At 34.0% G+C, this 21,012-nt stretch overlaps 1 protein-coding gene and 1 non-coding gene across 2 annotated transcripts; one reads left to right on the forward strand and one right to left on the reverse strand.

Annotated features, from left to right (window-relative positions):
• Positions 1 to 1,055: 1,055 nt before the first annotated feature.
• On the forward strand, positions 1,056 to 20,764 carry LOC138700270 (probable 3-hydroxyacyl-CoA dehydrogenase B0272.3). Its single transcript, XM_069826772.1, has 7 exons — positions 1,056 to 1,273; positions 5,707 to 5,823; positions 6,979 to 7,137; positions 11,626 to 11,763; positions 14,681 to 14,843; positions 17,909 to 18,025; positions 20,349 to 20,764. Exons 1-7 carry the CDS (start codon positions 1,154 to 1,156, stop codon positions 20,477 to 20,479), a joined length of 945 nt encoding a protein of 314 aa, XP_069682873.1. The 5' UTR covers positions 1,056 to 1,153; the 3' UTR covers positions 20,480 to 20,764.
• On the reverse strand, positions 14,070 to 14,141 carry TRNAY-GUA (transfer RNA tyrosine (anticodon GUA)). Its single transcript has one exon. It is a non-coding gene; the product is annotated as a tRNA-Tyr (tRNA).
• Positions 20,765 to 21,012: the final 248 nt, after the last annotated feature.

Below are 21,012 nucleotides of genomic sequence, written 5' to 3' on the forward strand. Positions count from 1 at the left end.
CAGTTCTAATTTCCCTGAGTTTGCTAGTAGATGTTTGAAGCCAATTGGAGTACCATAGATCATTTGACTTTGTTTTAAGGTGAGTGGCTATATCATTATTCCAAGTGTCAATGTCCATATCCTGTATAGGAAGTCGGGTTGCTTCTTTTGCTGCCATATCAGCCTGTTCATTTCCATGCAGACCTTGATGGGAAGGAATCCAGATTACGATAATTTGCTTTAATTGATTGTAGATCTCGGTGTAATAATGTTGAATTTCGTTGATCATTGGAGATTTAGAGGATGAGTTATGTAGGGCTTTTATAGCAGATTGAAAATCTGTAAAGAGCAGATACCGATCGCTATCAGGATGTTTTAGTACATTCTCAAAGGCCTTTTTAATTGCATATAGTTCAGAAGAGTAAACTGTATAAAATGTTGGTAATGTATGCAGCATGATGTGAGTAGGATAAACTATTGCACATGCAGTGCCGTCTTCAGTTTTGGAACCATCTGTATAAATATGAAGATAATTTGGATATTTTCCACAGATTTCGTTGAACAGTAGTTGATAAATTTTATAACATTATAAATGTGTTTCATATGCAGTTTTTTGTACGACAGCATTATAAAACAATTAATAAAGAAATAACATCAGATTTGTAATGATAGGTAATTTGATATCATGGTCTATGAAGAAAGAGGTTGCTATGATAGCAAATCATTTCATAATGTTAACTTTATGATACAAGTTATGCCTTCTTAATAGAAGTCATGACTTTTAGTTGGCATGGTCATGGCTAACGTGGCATGGTAATATTTTTACGACACTAGAACGATAATGTAGATTTTCACTAATGGTAAAGAATGTTTATAATGCTGATGTACAAAAAAAGATATTTATTATAATATGCGATAACTAAAAATATGACTGTGAATGATATACCCAGTAAGAATTACTTAATGGATGTGCTGTCTACAGATAACATAAACAATTGTACAAGTCATTGCATTATGACATGTTCCAAAGGTCAAAGATGTTGTGTCTTGTCTTGTTTTTACTGATAACTGGTATTTATATATGGGAGTTGTGTTAGTGGGTGTGACTCAGTGGAAAGAGGCAGGTTGGAAGTAAATTGAATTTTCCCTTTGATTTTCGTAAAAAATTTAGAAAATGTCATTGCCGTTTTTAGTTTTCAGTAGACATTTTTCAGTGTCTCATTCAGTTTTGTCAAATGCAATAAATCAAGTAACAATAATTGGAGGTGGTCTTATGGGATCCGGGATTGCTCAGGTAAGTCGAGTGTTAATAAATTTTGTAATTACATTATTTGAACCTTCTTTTATTACATTTACTAGCCGTACCCGTGCGCTCCGCTGCACCCATTAGAAATAAATATAAAGTAATTACATAATTAAAATAGGACATTTGATCCAGGGAACATTCGTGTTTGATAGAAGGATAAATCGTTTCATTTGTTACTTAATTTAAATTGCATCCAAATAATTAAAATGCGATCATTTTGGTCCAGAGACACTCATTTGATGCAATGACAATTCCTTTAGCATGTTTCTTAATTTTTATTACATGCAACCATAGCTTAGTGAAGATTGACATCATTTAGATTTAATGTGTATATTTTATTTTACTTGTTATAGGTTCCCATTGAATTATGGTAATAACTTAATTTTAACCCTTGTTTTCTACGTATTCAATAAATGGCGCTTGGCCACTATGGTTCTGAACCCTTCAAATAACTTAAATTATATTATATAATATTATATTATATTATATTATATTGTATTATATTATATTATATTATATTATATTATATTATATTATATTATATTATATTATATTATATTATATTATCATTAAATATCAGTCCTATCAACATTTTTCAAGGAATAAAACTTATCGCAAATTATTTTTAAAGAAACTTTTGTTATGTAACATTTTTCACAAAAATCAATAATAAGCAAGATATTTTGATTTATTTAATTCAGGCCCCCTTAAAACGCCCTTTTAAATAATGTATTTTGAATGTCATATAGCCTAAAATCTAAGTTACAACGAACTTAATTTATATTCCAATTTTCATCGAAATCCGTTCAGCCATTATCGCGTGAAAAGGTAACAAACATACAGACAGACAGATAGACAGACAGACAGACAGACATACAAACAAAAATTTCAAAAAAGCTATTTTTGGTTTCAGGGTGGTTAATTATATATGTTAGGACCAATTATTTCTGGAAAATCGACAATTACCAAAAAATTTCGGCTATAGATTTATTATTAGTATAGATTATCTGCGCATAGTACAAAGAATAAGTTTATTTGGATTAGAGCTACATACAAATTATTGCAATGAAATTATTATACAAAGCCAGGTTTACTCTATGTAAAACAGTCTGCGAACTGTATTCTACGATGTGAATTGAAGTGTACAGGAAAGAAGGGCAGGTAGGTAGTTTATGTAGATACTTAAAGGTGTACTGGCATACGAAAATAGAGTCTACTACATTAAGGTGAGCTGTATGTTTTTGAACTTAATAATCACAAGACAATTCTCATCGACATTCACATCTGTTCTAGCATCTGTTTTGTTAGTTTAGGAAAATGTTAAAAAAAGTCCACTATTCGTGAGATGAGAATAGTTTTATTGCTCAATAAACTGAAAGAAGCATTTTATGATAATAAATCGAGAGAATTTACGTGTCCATTTGGATTAATCCCTTCGGCTTAAAACCATTAGAGCTCCTGAACTTCGTGATCTAAAAATTAAATTGTACCAATGTTGAGAAATAGGTGGAATTTTAAGACAATTAACTCACTTTTAAATCTTTTAAAATTCACTGTACTCACTGTTTATGCTTTAAAGTAATTCAGTTATCATCGTTACAACATGTGCTACTGGCACATATCTTCGCAGTCGTAGGTTCGAAATATTCCTGTGCTATTATAGAAGTTTGGACCCCATGTTTCACTGCCTTCAGATTTGGAACTTTTGTAACGCTTGGACCAGTTGTGCATATTTTTATCTCCCTACCTTGCTGGTTCAGAAGAAGTTTCCTTCAAAATATTTTCAAACTGAGAGATGATTTATGATGAGTGGTAAATTTATAAGCTGCTGGTTTTCATATCTTTCTGTCAAAGATGCCTTCCAATTGTATGTCAAAGGATTTTGGGGACATTCATGTTAGTAATATTTTTAAGTAGGTACTATATTTTTTGATATGAATGTATATAGGAACTTAATATGAGAACAATCATTGTATTGGGAAGCAAGAATGTGAATGTGGAATATCCAAATGTCTGAGAATTATAGATACTACTACCGGTACTGCTGTTGCTACTGCATTTTTAATATAGTTTTAATCTCCCTGCTGTGTTAGTCCAGAGGTAACATAATGATAATTATTATCTGGTGACACATAATATAGTATTTATTAGCTGTTGTTAAAGCAAAAGCTATACAAATGTAAAATGATCGTAGGTATACCGGTACTAAAATCTAAAATATTATATTACATAATACCACTAAAGATAAAACAAACTAATCCCAAATACTTAGAGTTTACAATCGAGAGTCAAGATAATAAAAAATAAACCTATACAATCTAGATGAAAATCAGAACACACTGATCCCAAATAATACTTGATACTCTCTGTTTACATACAGTAAGACAAAAATTAACTTGTAAACAATTTATGAGAAACTCCTCATATATTACAAAAATAATAATAAAAATTAGAGAAAGAAACCTAAAAAAATCTGTAGATGTTGATTTTCTAATTCAAAATATTCTTGCAATGAATAGAACAGATTTCTAAGAAGCCACGTTTTCACTTTTACTTTGAATTTGTCTAGTGACACTTCCTGTGTCCTGTGTATAAAACTTATCTTCAAAGAGAAACATACTTCACATGCGTATTAGGATGGAGTGAAAAAATCAGAATCAAAATTTTGAATAGTAAGATGCCTCAAAACTTGCCTTTGGTGGTAACCGTGAACCACAATTTTTTTTTTTTCAAATTTTTTAAACATTATCTTTAGCCTCTAACTAACCTTGAAATTTATATGACCACTAAAATATATTATGCCATTGTAATGAAATAGTGATTATAATCTAGTTATAATCTGAACACCTGAGCCATCTAACAGATACAGTATGTTGTGAAACACGAAACATGTCTGTGAAACAGCAAGGCAGATGGCGCATTTTCTACAGATTTCTAACCCTTTAACGTCAAAATACACCTGACAGTTTGCACAAAAACATGTGCCATGTAATTATTGTTTGGTTAATTATGTGATTCTCTGATGTCTGTTGTATAAGTGTTGTAGTTGGTTGGTGTGGTGTGATTTAGTGATTATAAATACAATGTAATAAGTGTAGTAATTCTAGCAATATATTATTATTGTTAAATGGAGAAAGATTCGCTCCAGTGCCGGGAATCGAACCCGGGTCCTCAGTTCTACGCACTGGGTGCTCTAACGGCTGAGCTACACCGAGGCTCAATCCACAGCACTGGATCGAATCTTTCTCCTTTGGTATTTTCCTTCTGTGTCTACTCCATGTTCTACATATTATGTTAACACACACAGAGGTAAAATACCAAAGGAGAAAGATTCGATCCAGTGCTGTTGATTGAGCCTTGGCATAGCTCAGTGGTTAGAGCACTTGGTGCATAGAACTGAAGACCTGGTTTCGATTCCCAGTGCCTGAGCGAATTTTTCTCCATTTAATACCAATGGTAACCATAACATTTTTGAGAAATACGGGATGGAAAGTTCAATTAATAGCCTAAAATTAAAGTAATGAGATTCATCGGAAAACATAATCTCTGCAGAAAAATATGCCATTATAGTAAACCTGTAGAACAGGTCTCATGTTTTAAATATTTGGGTTATCATTTGAGCTATGAACAAGAAAAAGATATTTCTACAAAACTGAATTACGAGTACTTTAACTATGCAATGAATACCATTAATAACATCGGGCCCTTATTGCAAATTATTTTCTACATAAATAAAGCACATCAAATGCAAGTACTCTTATGTATTTTGCACACCTACTTGTAGAATTTAACTTGTGTAGTTCTTTGAAGAACAAAGCTCCATTTGCACAAAAAATAACTACACCCCCTTTACCCGAACACCATCTATTTATTCTGCGTTTAATTTCCTTTTGAGTGTCATTTATTTGTTACTATTGCTCTAAGGTATTTGAATTTTTCCATCTTTTCAAAAGATAAATTTCCAATTTTTATATTTCCATTTCGTACTAAGTTTTGGTCACGAGTTTAAGTTGCCCTAAAGGGGAAAACTATCATCTTGTGGAACCCAATGTCAGATTGTCAAAATCTAAAAAACTGATACAACTCGATTGCCATCGTCTTATTTAACAGGAGTCTTCCAATGTTAGTTTTTTAAATTTCTAGAAGGCAATACACGAATGACTGTATTCTTATTATTCTTTTAAACGAATTTCTACAGCCAGGAAGTGTTAATGTGCTTTAATAGATATTACTACCTATACGTATTTGTTTGTTGTATTTTGTTATATTTATTGTTGGCCATATCTATAGTAACGGTGGCTTATGACAGGACTGTATAATATAATGATAATTGCTGTGCTCCATATTACGAGAATTTTACAGAAATACAGAAATGAAGTGCTAATCAGAGCATTGTTTAATTCTGATTATATCTGTAATAGGTTGCAGCCCAAGCTGGAAATCATGCTGTTATTGTTGATGTGAATGATGGGGCTCTTAAGAAAGCTGAAAATGAAGTAAAAATAAGCGTTCAAAGAGTGGCAAAAAAAATATTCAAAGTAAGTATAAAAGGAATTATATACTTCGCACTTTGTTAAGGAAGAAACCGTTTCCACCACTTTTGAATATATTGATACAAGAAAATAAATATATTGTGTACTGAACAAAATGCAGTTGAACTTCATTATTTTCTTTAAGCAGGAATTGTATACTAAGGTATATTAAGATATACAACGACTTCAGAAATGTCAGATTTCTTCAAAATTTTGGTGAATAATGTTTTTGCCTCATCTGGAAGCCCATTTCTTCTGTTTACACAAATAGGTATATAACTTGTACCCATTATCTCAATAATTTCATAATTATTTGGGTACAGTATTTATTTATAATATAAGCACACTATGCTTTCTATACCTTACGGCCTTATGCCATCTTCAGTGTCTGTTTCATTCTATTTCACATTTTCCGACATTTATTATCCTTCCGACGGACAAAAAGTAGATTTCCAATTGGGCAAAAGACTTCCTTGAGGTACCAAATTAAAGCTTAAACATGTGACTATATTGTAAACCAAAATTATTGTTTTCAATTGATTATAATTATTTTATCCCAAAATATACAAATATATATATATATATATATATATATATATATATATATATATATATATATATATTTTCTAAAGTTCTTATATAACTTAATGTGGCATATCTTTTTAATGGTTCTAGAGAAATAAATACTTTTAATATGTAACATTCTCCATTTGGCGAAAGAAATTTTACTCTAGGTCAATTTCTAATGAAGTTAAGTCGATCCAAAGTTTTATACATTTTTGTAAAAAAAAAAAAAATTTCTTTGAGTCTCTAAATTCGATTTTCAAGTTTGAATTATATAAATCATGTCACCAAAGTTTGAAAGACATTGAGGAAAAACTGTGAATTTTTATCCTAAGAATCGATATATCTTAATACATTAATTTGCAAATAAACTTATTATAGCTCCTCAGAATTATGTTTTCTTCATAGGCATACCTAATGCTAGAATGTGCCATTAACCTATATCACTTCGACCTGCCTCCCTGTAACTCCACCTATGGTTATAAGTTATAACCTTATTCTGGTTAACTATTCAATTGTTCTTTCTTTTCAACATCTTATATTTTAGCTACCGGTACTGTAGTACATTGAATTGATATTGCAAATTTTATTTCATAGGATAAACCTGCCGATGGAGAAAAATTTGTGTCAGATGTAATAGGACGAATAAAGACATCACTTGATATGAAAGAAGCTGTCAAGACTGCAGATCTTGTGGTCGAAGCTGTTACTGAGAACCTTGAATTGAAGCAGAAGTTGTTTAGTAATCTGGATTCAGTATGTACTATATAACATTTGTAACAATTCAATATGTATAAGAGTTAAGGTTATGATTACCAGGATACCTTATTTTACTGTCCCATATACAGGGTGTCTCCAACATTTAGGACCATAATTATACAGCTGATAGAAGACTCTAAACTGAGTATTTTGACATAAGAAACCAGTGATCGATATTGGATATTTCGTACTTCATGAGATCTTGAAAGTGTATGTGAGGGACGTTTCTGTAAGCTGCTTTAATTTTCATAATCATAACAAACAACTGCCTGACGCTTCCATGGTGATATTTGTTATTTGTTATTGCTTACAAAATTTCATGCATCATTGTAATGCATGTATTGAGACAGGTGTTCGCCACTTTCAATAACTGCTCTGAGCTCTAAGTTCTTGCTATGAAGTGTATGTTGTTTTGGAAATAAAATATTAAATATCTTATTGTTTGCAAGAGAATGTGATTGTAACACTGCCCACTTCATATCTATGATCACCTAGGCAACAGATTCTTACCTGTCTGCCTCATTGTACAACAGACTTCAGGGATAATTTAAGAGAGTGAAGCAAAAGTCATATATTGTTGTTCTGGATGTATCAAGGTTGGTGATCACCATTTTGAATGAACCGTAACAAGACACTTCACATACGACATTTCACATACTGTGCATTTCGAATACGTCATTTGACATACTAGATATTTCACATACTACATTTTTCACATAATGTCAATTATTAACATACTACACATTTCACATATACTGTGGAGTAATTTACATGTTTTATTAATGATTAAAAACATTGAATTTCTAACCCAAATACATTTATTCAAATCTATAAATAATAATAATAATAATAATAATAATAATAATAATAATAATAATAATAATAATAATAATAATAATAAATTTAGTCCGTATACATCCCGTAAGGGCAAGGGCCTTGTCACAGGGAATTGCTCATAAGCAGACTCCTAAGGTGAGTGAGTCCTTGGGAGCTTGGTCATATTACTGATATTTCTTCGTTTCACTGTTCCTGACTTCCCTCTTCGATCATTTCTACCATACTCATCTCCCACACTTCCTCACATCACTTCACACGAATTACACTCACTGTCGTTGACTTTCTGTCCTATCTGGTGCTTGCTGATTCATGTTTGGTGCCAGCTGCCTCCATACTTCTCTGTCTCGTGCCACTCTCGACCATTGACTTCCTGCTCTTGTTCTGAAGTAGTCCGCCCATCTGGTTTTTTGTCGTCCCACGTGCCATCGTCCTTCTCTCGGGTCCCACATTGTGATGCGATTCGTCCATTTCTGGTGATCCATACGTGCTACGTGGCCACCCCATTTCCATTTTAGGTTTTCTGCCCTTTCTACCACATCGCGCATTTTTGTCCTTATTTCCTCGTTTCTGAGTCTGTCTCTTAGTGAAACATTTAGGATCTTCCTTTCCATTCTCCTTTGACAAACCTGTAGCTGGTTTTTTTTTTTTTTTTTTTTTTTTTTTCCAAGGACCACGTTTGACAGCCATAGATTAATGTCGGCATGACACATTTGTCTAGGATTTCAGCTTTCGTACTTGCTTTTTGCCGTTTGTCCATGAGTAGGAATTTGAGCGACCAAAATTTGTTCCATGCCAGTCCTATTCTGCGTTTGATTTCATTCTCTGTGTTCTAAAAATCTATAAAGTGAAGTTGTAACTCAAAGACATTAGATATTGTACCGGTAATACTCGGTTGCCATTTTTGTACTCTTGGTATGTCCTCACTATATTCTTGACCTTAGCAAAGCTTTCAACTCTGTAAATTTCGACCTGCTCACCCATAAATTGAGAAATCTGCATTTGTCAGAGACTGCTGTGAGTTGGTTCGAATCCTACTTACGGGAAAGACAACAATGTGTTGTATCCGGGAATCGAAGCTCTTCCTGGTTTAACATAACATCAGGTATACCACAGGGTTCGGTACTCGGACCATTGTTGTTCACGATATATGTCAGTGATATTACATCTCATGTAAGGCATTGTAACTATCACTTGTATGCTGACGACCTTCAATGCTACATCTCTTCCTGCTTAGATCGAATAAATGACGCTATAGATAAATTGAACAAAGACATTGACTCGATTGTGACATGGACAAAGAAATTCCATCTTAATATCAATCCTGGAAAGACACAAGCAATCATATTAGGACACAAACGGCAAACCGACGCTGTAAAGCACCTCGACATTTCCCCCGTTAAAGTAAGTACAGTGCATATCCCTTTCAGTTCTTCGGTAAAAAATCTTGGCATTCACATGGATAATAATCTCAACTGGGACATGCAAATCACAGAAACCTGCAGAAAAGTATATTCTATTATTCATGTGCTAAAAAGGATAAATGTTCATCTTCCCTCTTGCTTAAAAAAGTCCCTTGTGCAGACCCTTGTATTTCCCCATTTTGACTATGCTGACATTTTACTGACTGACCTTTCCAGCGACAACAAAATGAAACTTCAACGTGCTCATAATTTGTGTGTACGTTTTGTAAGCAATGTTCGTAAATATGATCATATTACCCATCCCTGGAAGCAATAGGTTGGCTTAAACTAGATAAGAAAAGAAATTTACATTCACTTCTCTTTCTCTTCGAAATCTTGAACTCTTCTATTCCTTCGTACCTGTCGTCTCGCTTCACTTACCTTTCTTCCCACCACAATCTGAACACACGCTCTCGCCATGAAACAATACTAACAATACCATCCCATCGCACCTCCTCATACTCATCCTCTTTCACAATAGCCCTGCCAAGACTCTGGAATTTGTTACCTGCTAGCATCAGGGACTGTCGAAATAAAATTCAATTCAAACGCAAACTTACTAGGCACTTGGTCAGTAATTGAGACTCGTTCAGACATGGTTTCTTGTAAATAGTTCTTTTAATCTACCACAAAATATCTCAATATCCGGTAATTTCATCACTATAGAATTTTGTTATTGTAGGTTTAATTTGTAATTTAGTAAATACAAAAATATTCTTTGTTCTTAACTTCTATGATAAAATGTCTAGCTTTCATTAATCAGGTATTCTTGTTGTACTTTAATTTTTATTGTAATTGTAATTGTAAATTTAATATTAATTGTAATCTTATTGTTCATGTTATAGTTGTAATCCCCTGGTAGAGGGGCAGAGAAGGCCTGACGGCCTTCTCTCTACCAGGTTAAATAAATAAATCTAATCTGATCTAAATCTATATTTTGCACCCTACGGTTGAGTGTAGCACACTTCTTTCGAAGTTGCGGACGGATTCTCCTTCCTGCATCCAATTCTCTCATCATCGTTTCAGTGTCCTCTTGCTCCTTAATAATTTCTCGTATGAGTGAATAGAGTGATGGGTGCGCTTGTCCTACAAGCAACTGAAAGCGATTGTGCCAGGCTTCAGTTAGGTTGTTAATCCTTGGTTCATTGCGAAGCACTGAGTCATACTGATTCCACCACGAATGACTGCTGGTTATCAATCGCCATTCTTATCTTCGAGCTGGCATACCGTGACTGCAAAAATTGGCGAAATAATCTCCCAAACCTAAGTAACGATTTAGAATTGTCGCATACGATTCTTCAAAAGTACGTACATTTTTCTTCGGAACAAATACTAAACAAAGCATTTGATGCATTACATCCTTCACGTCGCGATTGTTTTCATTGGTATAATCAGGTTGTAGTTCTTCTACTTGAACTTTCCTATACATTGCTTGGCCCAGATGGAAAAAAAACGTAATCTCATTGTAGCATGTGGGAATACAATATGATGCGCATTAATAATGCCTAACTCCATTACCACGGAAACGGCAACAAATAGATATGAAAATGGTATATGAAATACGTATATCACCACGGAAATGGCTACAAATAGATATAAATGGTGTATGAAATATATGTAGGTGAATTTGTGTGCCGGTATTTAAAAATATGTATGCGAAACGGAGTATGCCAAATGTCAGTAAGTGAATTGGTCGTATACTGAATGACAGTGTGTTAATAGACAGTATGTGAAATGTATTGTAGACAAAATCCTGTATGTGAAGAGTCGCTATGAGATGTAAGTTGTTTATGTGTATACAAAATTAAAGCAGCTTGCATCAAAACCTTACAGCTCCTGAAATATGCATTTCCGACTACCAGTTCCTTATGTCAAAATGTTCAGTTTAGAGTCCTTTACCATCTGTAAAATTTTGACTCTAAAGGTTGGAGACACTCTGTATAATATACAACGTAATTTTATTCAGTAAACGTAATAATGTAATTTGATTGGTGAAATATATTAATGCATTAATGCTACTTTTGGGGCTTGAAAATCATAATGGTAATGGGTTTACTAACATGGCATATCGTTTGTGGGACTGAATTACAGTTTGATTTGTAAAAAAAAGCTTAAAAATTAGTCTGAAAATGAAAACAAAAAATTAAATTATGTTATTGAAAAAAATTGTGTTAAATATTATTTTCAGGTAGCACCAGATCACACCATTTTTGCTTCTAACACTTCATCTTTATCAATAGGAGAGATTGCTTCTCTCACAAAAAGAAAGGATAGATTTGGTGGACTACATTTCTTCAGTCCTGTTCCAGTCATGAAGCTGCTGGAGGTAATATACTAGGCCTACTCATCTGGTATTTTAATCTTGCTTACAATGTCTACTCATTCTAAATCTAGATCTAGAAGAGCGAGAGAGAGATGTAAATGATTGCTAGAAAGGCAATGTGAAAATATCCCGACTTAAAAGGTGGCACAGCGAGAACTAACAGAGCAGATAAAGGGATGGTAGTGGTTGTGATGATGTGGTGCGCGTTTCGCGTGCAATAGTAGCTGGATTTGTTAAGAAAAGGAAAAGCACGAAGGTCACAGCTTGGTTTATTTTACAACTTACTGTTTAAAGTTATACATAACATTTGTTATGTTATTTAACTTACAAATTACCAACAGCAAAGAAAAATCTCGTCTTACAGTAAACTAAACACATCGACTACGTCACCACCATATCTTAGACTTAATATTTCGCTTTCAGTAATAGAAGAGTTACGTTTTAGCTCTTATTTTCATGTGACTTACATTTCATCACATTTACTGAATGTTTTAAAAGAATAGATTTTAAATAAGCAGCTATTAAAAAAAAATGTTATTTAAGAAATAATTGCCACAATTTTAGATAATGTTACCATAATACTCGTATTTGTTTGATAACTCCTGCACTGTAGCCTCGTGGTGTAAAGCATTATGTATTAGACTAGCATCATGTTTTGGAGGAATAAATACAAAACAGGAAAAGAACTGCAGGATCCAAGAGTTGTAACGATTGTTACATACCCTGTGGCAATTTTCAGAAACCATTTACACTACCAGTCAAAAGTTTTCAGTCAGCTATGAAAAGAACTATATACTTTATTTCAATGTACAAACACATCGGGAAAACTAAATAGACCAACAAAATAAATATTTTCTCTCTCTAGCATTATGATATGATGGAATATTCAAAACGAAATCCCTGTTTTAACCACAAATCCATAGTTGTGATAGATAATAGAAAATTTTTGACCTGTAGTGTATATGGAATTACTTCCATATAAAACAACAATGAATTGTACATCAATATATATTATAATTGTTCTTTGTTGATTTTTTAAAAATAATTTTGTTTGGAAATTGCTAATTTACTAAGCACGGTATAATTTTATAATTTATTTTGCGTATTATAGGAAATTTATGTTATTACGGAACATTTACACTGAATCCATGTATTCACAAAGTACAGAGACATTTTTATGACGTGAGGCAAGAAAATGGCGGGTGACTCCTGGCCCACTGCTAGCGTGGTTTCCAGCAAGCACGTAACCATTTCTCCGGCACTTCTACAATACAAAACAGTATTAACAATAAATGTTCAATAATTTGGACTTACCATGCTCACAGTCGTTGCTGAAAATGGCCCTCATTTTAAACGAATGAACAACACTTTGAAGTTCCACATCATTGATAGCCTCAATTTCTTCTCGTATATAGTCTTTTAGTTCATCTGTAGGATGGGGATTTTTCCTATAAACTACCTTTTAGCATTCCCCATATATAAAAATCACAGGGTGTTAGATCTGGGCTTCATGGAGCCCACAAATGATTGTGTCTTGTTTTAGCACATGACCTTCTGCCTTTTATATATGCATTGCACATATACACATGTTCACGCAATGAGAATTTGTTGGTAGGCATTACCTAAATACACAATAATCACTAACTTTGTGCACTTGAAGAATCAAGACTTTTGTAACACGACTTGTGACTACAGCGAATGCCATATGGCGACTGAGGATCCTACACTGCACCTCTAACAGCCCACGCATTGCAGACCACGCAGGGAGTGGGCCACCAGTAACCCGCCATTTTCTCTCCTCATGTCATAATAATGTCTCTATATGTATTGTAGGTAGGTAGGTATCTCTTGATTTAACAATCGGGTTATTTTCTCTCTTGCTTCTCAGTAATTAGATGTAAGACTTTTATTTTGTTGAAGTGCTTCACAATGTGTTAAATGATCCATATCCATTTCTTCTTCTTGAGAACATAATACACAATTTGGAGTAGACAGAATTCCAGTTCTATGTAAATGTTTAACCAGATAGTCATGACCTGTAAAGAATCTGAACATGGCCACAGCAGATTTATGTGGTAGATATTAAATAAGATCTTTCTAGTAAATTTTTCCAATGAGAATTTTCTGTACTATTTAATATTTGGACATTATAATTATTTTAAATTTTATTTTTAATAACTTGTTCTCTTGAGTAGGTAGTATGAAAAATTATAGTTTTTTTTTTTTTTTAAATTTTAGTGCCTTTCTTTGCTATAGAATGTCGGCTCTCTCATTTCCGATGAAAAAGTAATGGAACGGAGAAAAATTCTCTCCGGCGCCGGGATTTGAACCCGGGTTTTCAGCTCTACATGCTGATGCTTTATCCACTAAGCCACACCGGATACAACTCCGACGCCGGTTAGAATCGTCTCAGATTAAGTCCAACCCCTGGGGTTCCCTTTAGTGGCCTCCCTCTGCACTACGTCATAGATGTCTATGAACACAGGACCGAAGTCCATACATGTGCTGAGGTGCACTCGATATGAGTGACTAGTTGGCCGGGATCCGACGGAATAAGCGCCGTCTCTCATTTCCGCTTATACTACAATATGCAGGAATTCACTGCAAGTATTTTCTGTTATTTTGTGTATAATTTGCAAATCCTAATATGAATCAGATTGTCAAATAATAAAATAAATAGAATGAATGCTGATTCTAGTCCTTACGAGAGAAGAAATTCTCTCATGAAATTCCGACCACTGTATTAAACTGATGTCCACCCAGCATCGTAACGAATTTGGGAATCTACAGTGAGTAGCGAAATCCGGTTTCAAAAGCTAGCTATAATGGCTGGGAGTGGGAATCATCGTGCTAGCTTGGCCTTGGCTGTCTATGGCCTGTTGCACCACGGATTAATTAATTAATTAATTTATTTGTTAAGGTTATTCGCATCCCAGAAACGTCTGACGATACATACGAGAAGATGATGAACTGGGGGAAAGCAATTGGCAAGACTACAGTTACATGCAAAGACACTCCAGGATTTGTTGTAAACAGATTGTTGGTTCCTATGTTTGCTGAAGCTGTTCGAATGTTGGAAAGAGGTACGAAAAATAATGTTTACTTATTGATTATATTATAAATATTCTTGCAAAGAACATTAGGCTGACATTATGCTGAAGGCAAATTTCAATAATAATTTTTTGCAAACAAGTAATACAAGACCGTGTTTAGGTCTAAGTAAATTGATTAACTGATCACATACCATATAGGTGACTGTTACGTTAGTAATGGACAAAGATACGAAGAGCTTGACTTACCAGCAGCTGTAATACAAATTAAGAACTGCTTATAGAGAGATAGTATTCAGTAGATTATAATTGTAAATATCAATGATATATGATATAATTATGTTTGCAGTGAATAGGCCTACTCGTATAAATCAGAGCTTTTTTAAGCAATTTTTATTACTGCGCAAATCTGCACCAAAATTCTAAGATACTGTTGGCTGTTACGAGTTAATTTCTTACATCAATTTTGCACAATTATGCTACAATTATTTACATTACTTGTATTTTTCTGTTTATTGTAACTGTGTGTAACTTATAAAATGCAAATTTTCATGAATACAAGACTATTGCTTTCACTTGATATCTGTTCTTGTCCTTTAACTTTTATTACTGCACAAAATTTGTTTTATTACTGCAAATATTGGTTTATTACTGCACAAATTGTGTATGACTGCACACTAAAAAAAATCTCTGGTTTAAATTAATTTCTTCTGCCATTTTCATATGTTGTAAACGATGTACAACATGCAACAGAAGTTATTTTGAATTGAAGAGAGAGTTAATAAAGGGAAAAACAATCTTATGGAAATAGAAAAATATTAATGAACAACTGACTGGATTGAAGTTCCTCCTAGAATTTACAATCCTCCTAGAATTTACAAATATACAGAGCTGTCCACTTAGGATTGTCAGGTTGAACTATCGCCAAACTCGGAGATTTACCATGTCTATAAAATTAATTATTATAGGGATACGTAACAAGCTGTTTTTTACGGTGATGGGTTGTTAGCCCTTCGCCCAACCCCCAAGCTGGAGGACCACCCCTTATCGGCTGTCCATGACTGCTTATTCAATATATTCGCAGCTACCCTCCATATCTGGAGGCCGTCTCCTCTATCCGCAACCTGAGGACGCGCCATGCCGTGGTGATAGGGACCCACAATACATGGGTTACATCAGCTTCTTGTCTATGCGGATGACGTGAATATGTTAGGAGAAAATACACAAACGATTAGGGAAAACACGGAAATTTTACTTGAAGCAAGTAGAGCGATCGGTTTGGAAGTAAATCCCGAAAAGACAAAGTATATGATTATGTCTCGTGACCAGAATATTGTACGAAATGGAAATATAAAAATTGGAGATTTATCCTTCGAAGAGGTGGAAAAATTCAAATATCTTGGAGCAACAGTAACAAATATAAATGACACTCGGGAGGAAATTAAACGCAGAATAAATATGGGAAATGCGTGTTATTATTCGGTTGAGAAGCTCTTATCATCCAGTCTGCTGTCCAAAAATCTGAAAGTTAGAATTTATAAAACAGTTATATTACCGGTTCTTCTGTATGGTTGTGAAACTTGGACTCTCACTCTGAGAGAGGAACATAGGTCCAGGGTGTTTGAGAATAAGGTGCTTAGGAAAATATTTGGGGCTAAGCGGGATGAAGTTACAGGAGAATGGAGAAAGTTACACAACACAGAACTGCACGCATTGTATTCTTCACCTGACATAATTAGGAACATTAAATCCAGACGTTTGAGATGGGCAGGGCATGTAGCACGTATGGGCGAATCCAGAAATGCATATAGAGTATTAGTTGGGAGACCGGAGGGAAAAAGACCTTTAGGGAGGCCGAGACGTAGATGGGAGGATAATATTAAAATGGATTTGAGGGAGGTGGGGTATGATGATAGAGACTGGATTAATCTTGCACAGGATAGGGACCGCTGGCGGGCTTATGTGAGGGCGGCAATGAACCTTCGGGTTCCTTAAAAGCCATTTGTAAGTAAGTAAGTATAAAATTAATTATTATTACTATTATTGGGCGTATTATTATTATTATTATTATTATTATTATTATTATTATTATTATTGCTATTATTATTATTATTATTATTATTATTATTATTATCCCAGGTGGTGACAGGATTTTTTCTCGTTGCCAAACTTTCAGAACGGCCCCGAGGTTCACTCAGCCTCCTATAAAATTGAGTACCGGGTCTTTCCCGGGGGTAAAATGCGGTCAGAGCGTGGTGCCGACCACACCACCTCATTCTAGTGCCGAGGTCATGGAAAGCATGGGGCTCTACCTCCATGCCCCCCAAGTGCCTTCATGGCATGTTACAGGGATACCTTTTTTATTATTATTATTATTATTATTATTATTATTATTATTATTATTATTATTATTATTATTATTATTATTATTGTTATTATTATTATACCTAATTAATTATTATTACCTATATTTCATTTTGTATTGCAAGTTAAAAGATCGGTAAAAAAATTCAACAATGTCGGATTTGTTTTGATAAATTAATATTTGAAATCGTGAAAAAAAATTACATTTTCAACAAGTTTCTTAATTTTAATGCCACATTTGCCGACATTAATCTTGACATGGGACCTTTGACATTACTTCTGAACTAAAATTCTACATCGCTGTAGCTCAAGAACAGGATTACATTTTCACTAAGACACAACAAGCAATCAGGCATAAAAGGCATCATATGTGATATGTGATATTCATGACAGTTTTTCTCCCTGTGTTAAATGATACATTATAATGGACAATATAGACGTACGACACAAAGGATAAAAGACAAAATACACCGTTATCATCAAGATTGGACAGAACATCTCTTAAGGATGGATGGCAGCTTATTAACAAATCTGAATAATCTCAGAAGAAGAAGAGAGATGAGAAGACCTTGGAAAAGATTGACCCCCACTAAGACATCATTGGAACAAGCTGACAGAGCCTAATTCATGTTGTTGTTGTTGTTGTTGATGATGATGATGATGATGATGATGATGATAATTTTTTTTCTCCATATAAATCCGAAAAAACTAAAAACTTTTTTCTTTGTTGCCAGGTGATGCAACAGCCAGAGATATTGACATTGCAATGAAACTTGGTGCTGGTTATCCTATGGGTCCTTTCGAACTTGCTGATTTTTCAGGAATTGACACACCCAAATACATTCTTGATGGTAATTATCTCCCTTTATATCTCTTACCATTACTTTAAATATGTGCTCAGCTTGATATAGATCAGTAAAATGTTGAAAATATAAGGCAAATATAAAATACATTTCTGCTCGAAAGAATAGACTAGTCTTTGACTACTGTTCATGGAACGATTATCAGTTATAGCTCTCTAATCATTCATATTGTCAATTAGAGAGCTTCTTGGGTCTAAATGTAATTTGAGTGGTAGTGGACTTCTTACTTACTTACAAATGGCTTTTAAGGAACCCGAAGGTTCATTGCCACCCTCACATAAGCCCATCAGCGGTCCCTATCCTGTGCAAGATTAATCCAGTCTCATACCCCACCTCCCGCAAATCCATTTTAATATTATCCTCCCATCTACGTCTCGGCCTCCCTAAAGGTCTTTTTCCCTCCGGTCTCCCAACTAACACTCTATATGCATTTCTGGATTCGCCCATACGTGCTATATGCCCTGCCCATCTCAAACGTCTGGATTTAATGTTCCTAATTATGTCAGGTGAAGAATACAATGCGTGCAGTTCTGTGTTGTGTAACTTTCTCCATTCTCCTGTAACTTCATCCCGCTTAGCCCCAAATATTTTCCTAAGCACCTTATTCTCAAACACCCTGAACCCATGTTCCTCTCTCAGAGTGAGAGTCCAAGTTTCACAACCATACAGAGGAACCGGTAATATAACTGTTTTATAAATTCTAACTTTCAGATTTTTGGACAGCAGACTGGATGATAAGAGCTTCTCAACCGAATAATAACACGCATTTCCCATATTTATTCTGCGTTTAATTTCCTCCCGAATGTCATTTATATTTGTTACTGTTGCTCCAAGATATTTGAATTTTTCCACCTCTTCGAAGGATAAATCTCCAATTTTTATATTTCCATTTCGTACAATATTCTGGTCACAAGACATAATCATATACTTTGTCTTTTCGGGATTTACTTCCAAACCGATCACTCTACTTGCTGTAAGTAAAATTTCCGTGTTTTCCCTAATCGTTTGTGTATTTTCTCCTAACATATTCACGTCATCCACATAGACAAGAAGCTAGTGAAGAAATATAGGAAATGCCTGTATTATTCGGTTGAGAATCTTTTGTCATCTAGTCAGCATTCAAAAAACTGAAAGTTAAAATTTATAAAACAGTTATGTAAAACCAGTTGTTCTGTATGGTTGTGAAACGTCTAGAAATCTCACAGAAGAGAGGAACAGAGGTTAAGGGTGTTCGAGAATAAGGTGCTTAGGAAAATATTTGGGGCTAAGAGGGCTGAAGTTGCAGGACACTGGAGAAAGACAATGCAGAACATTAAATCCATATGTTTGAGATGGGTAGGGCATAGCACCTATAGGTGAATCCAGAAATGTATAATAGAGTATTTATTAGTTGGGAGATCTGAGGGAAAAAGAGCTTTGAGGAGGCCGAGACGTAGATGGGAGGATAATATTAAAATAAATTTGATGGAGATGGGATATGGTGGTAGGGATTGGATTAATCTTGCTCAGAATAGGGACAGATGGCGGGCTTATTTGGGGGAGGCAATGAACCCCCAGGTTCTCTAAAAGCCATTTGTAAGTAAGTAAGTAAATGGACAGTGAAGACTGTAGGTCAGCTTTTGTAGAGTTTACCATGCCATCATTCCACATTTGTTCCATGATTCTCTTCATCACCAGTGCAGTACCGGTACTAACCACGAAAATATGTATCTGTGATTGGCATTGACATATACTGTAGGTCTCGTATAAGCAAGCACTTTTATAACTCAACACTATTGACGTATGTCTGTCAGAGAAAAACAGACTAATATGGCAAGAGATCGTTGTTGTACTTTGCGGTATTGAAAACCTCAAAATTTTGGTGTCGAGAGTGGACTTACTTAGGTATAATATATAATGTACTGTAATCTAATAAAAATTGTATGTATCTCTAAATAAGATACCGGTAGTGTAATATAACTATCTGGTTAAAATGTTACTGAAATCATGGTTGTCTTCGTTGATATTAACATTTTCGAATTGATTATTTATTTATTTGTTTGTATGTCTCTTTCTTTATTTACGTATTTACTTATTTATTAATTTATTTACATTTTTATTTATTCATTTATTTATTTTTATTTATTTATTTACTCATTCAAATTTGTATTTGTTTATTTATTTATATATTCATTTACGTTACTTAATATTATTTCAGTTCTTATCCAATGAAGTCATAATAAAAATGTTTCTTTTTTTTTATACAAATGTTACGATTGTCATATTTTGCGCATATAATTTTACAAAGAAAAACTATGATAATTTGTTGCAGGATGGCACAAGAAGTTTCCAAATAATTCATTATTTAATCCAATTCCATTGCTGAATAAACTCGTTGAAGAAGGAAAAGTTGGTATGAAAGCTGGTGAAGGGTTTTACAAATATGAAAAGAAAAATATGTAAATGTGTTTGAATGTTCCTGCTGTGACTATATTACTAAATTTCTGATTTCTATTTATTGTATTTTTGAAGTACATATTGAATTAAAAATGTCCTCATTCTAAATAAGCACTAAAAGATTTCTTTTAATTTCTTGAAGGCTATTTGTTCTACAAACGAGAGCAACACTTTTTTACTTTTTTTGAAGACCTGAACCACTAACTAAAATTGATTTCTATACATTTGTAACATTTATTGTAGTAGTGCAACACGCTAGCAGCAGTAAAATATGGAAAGTGAAAGATTTTATTTTGATGTGTACATGACAAGCAATATATTTGATATGAATCACTATGGCTCCTTTCCCTTCCCCTTCTTCCCATCAAACTAACTAAGAGACATGTGAAATGATGTTAACTATTTCATACATGGAAATTCTTCCTGTCTAACAAAATCATCTAGCTTTTTCGCCGTACTCTCTCAATCACATTGACTGCAGTGACGTAGCCAGACTAATTATTTTGGGTGGGCCAGATGTGCAAGGTTTAGAAAGTAAG

Source organism: Periplaneta americana, chromosome 5, assembly GCF_040183065.1.
Source record: "Periplaneta americana isolate PAMFEO1 chromosome 5, P.americana_PAMFEO1_priV1, whole genome shotgun sequence".
NCBI classification, from domain to species: domain Eukaryota; kingdom Metazoa; phylum Arthropoda; class Insecta; order Blattodea; family Blattidae; genus Periplaneta; species Periplaneta americana.

What these genes read in the sequence shown, in the direction of transcription:
- LOC138700270 (XM_069826772.1), top strand. Translation starts at nt 1,154, where the DNA reads ATGTCATTGCCGTTTTTAGTTTTCAGTAGACATTTTTCAGTGTCTCAT. An exon ending in TGTTTAGTAATCTGGATTCA is followed by an intron (nt 7,138 to 11,625) that starts GTATGTACTATA and finishes TATTATTTTCAG; the next exon opens with GTAGCACCAGATCACACCAT. An exon ending in ACCCAAATACATTCTTGATG is followed by an intron (nt 18,026 to 20,348) that starts GTAATTATCTCC and finishes AATTTGTTGCAG; the next exon opens with GATGGCACAAGAAGTTTCCA.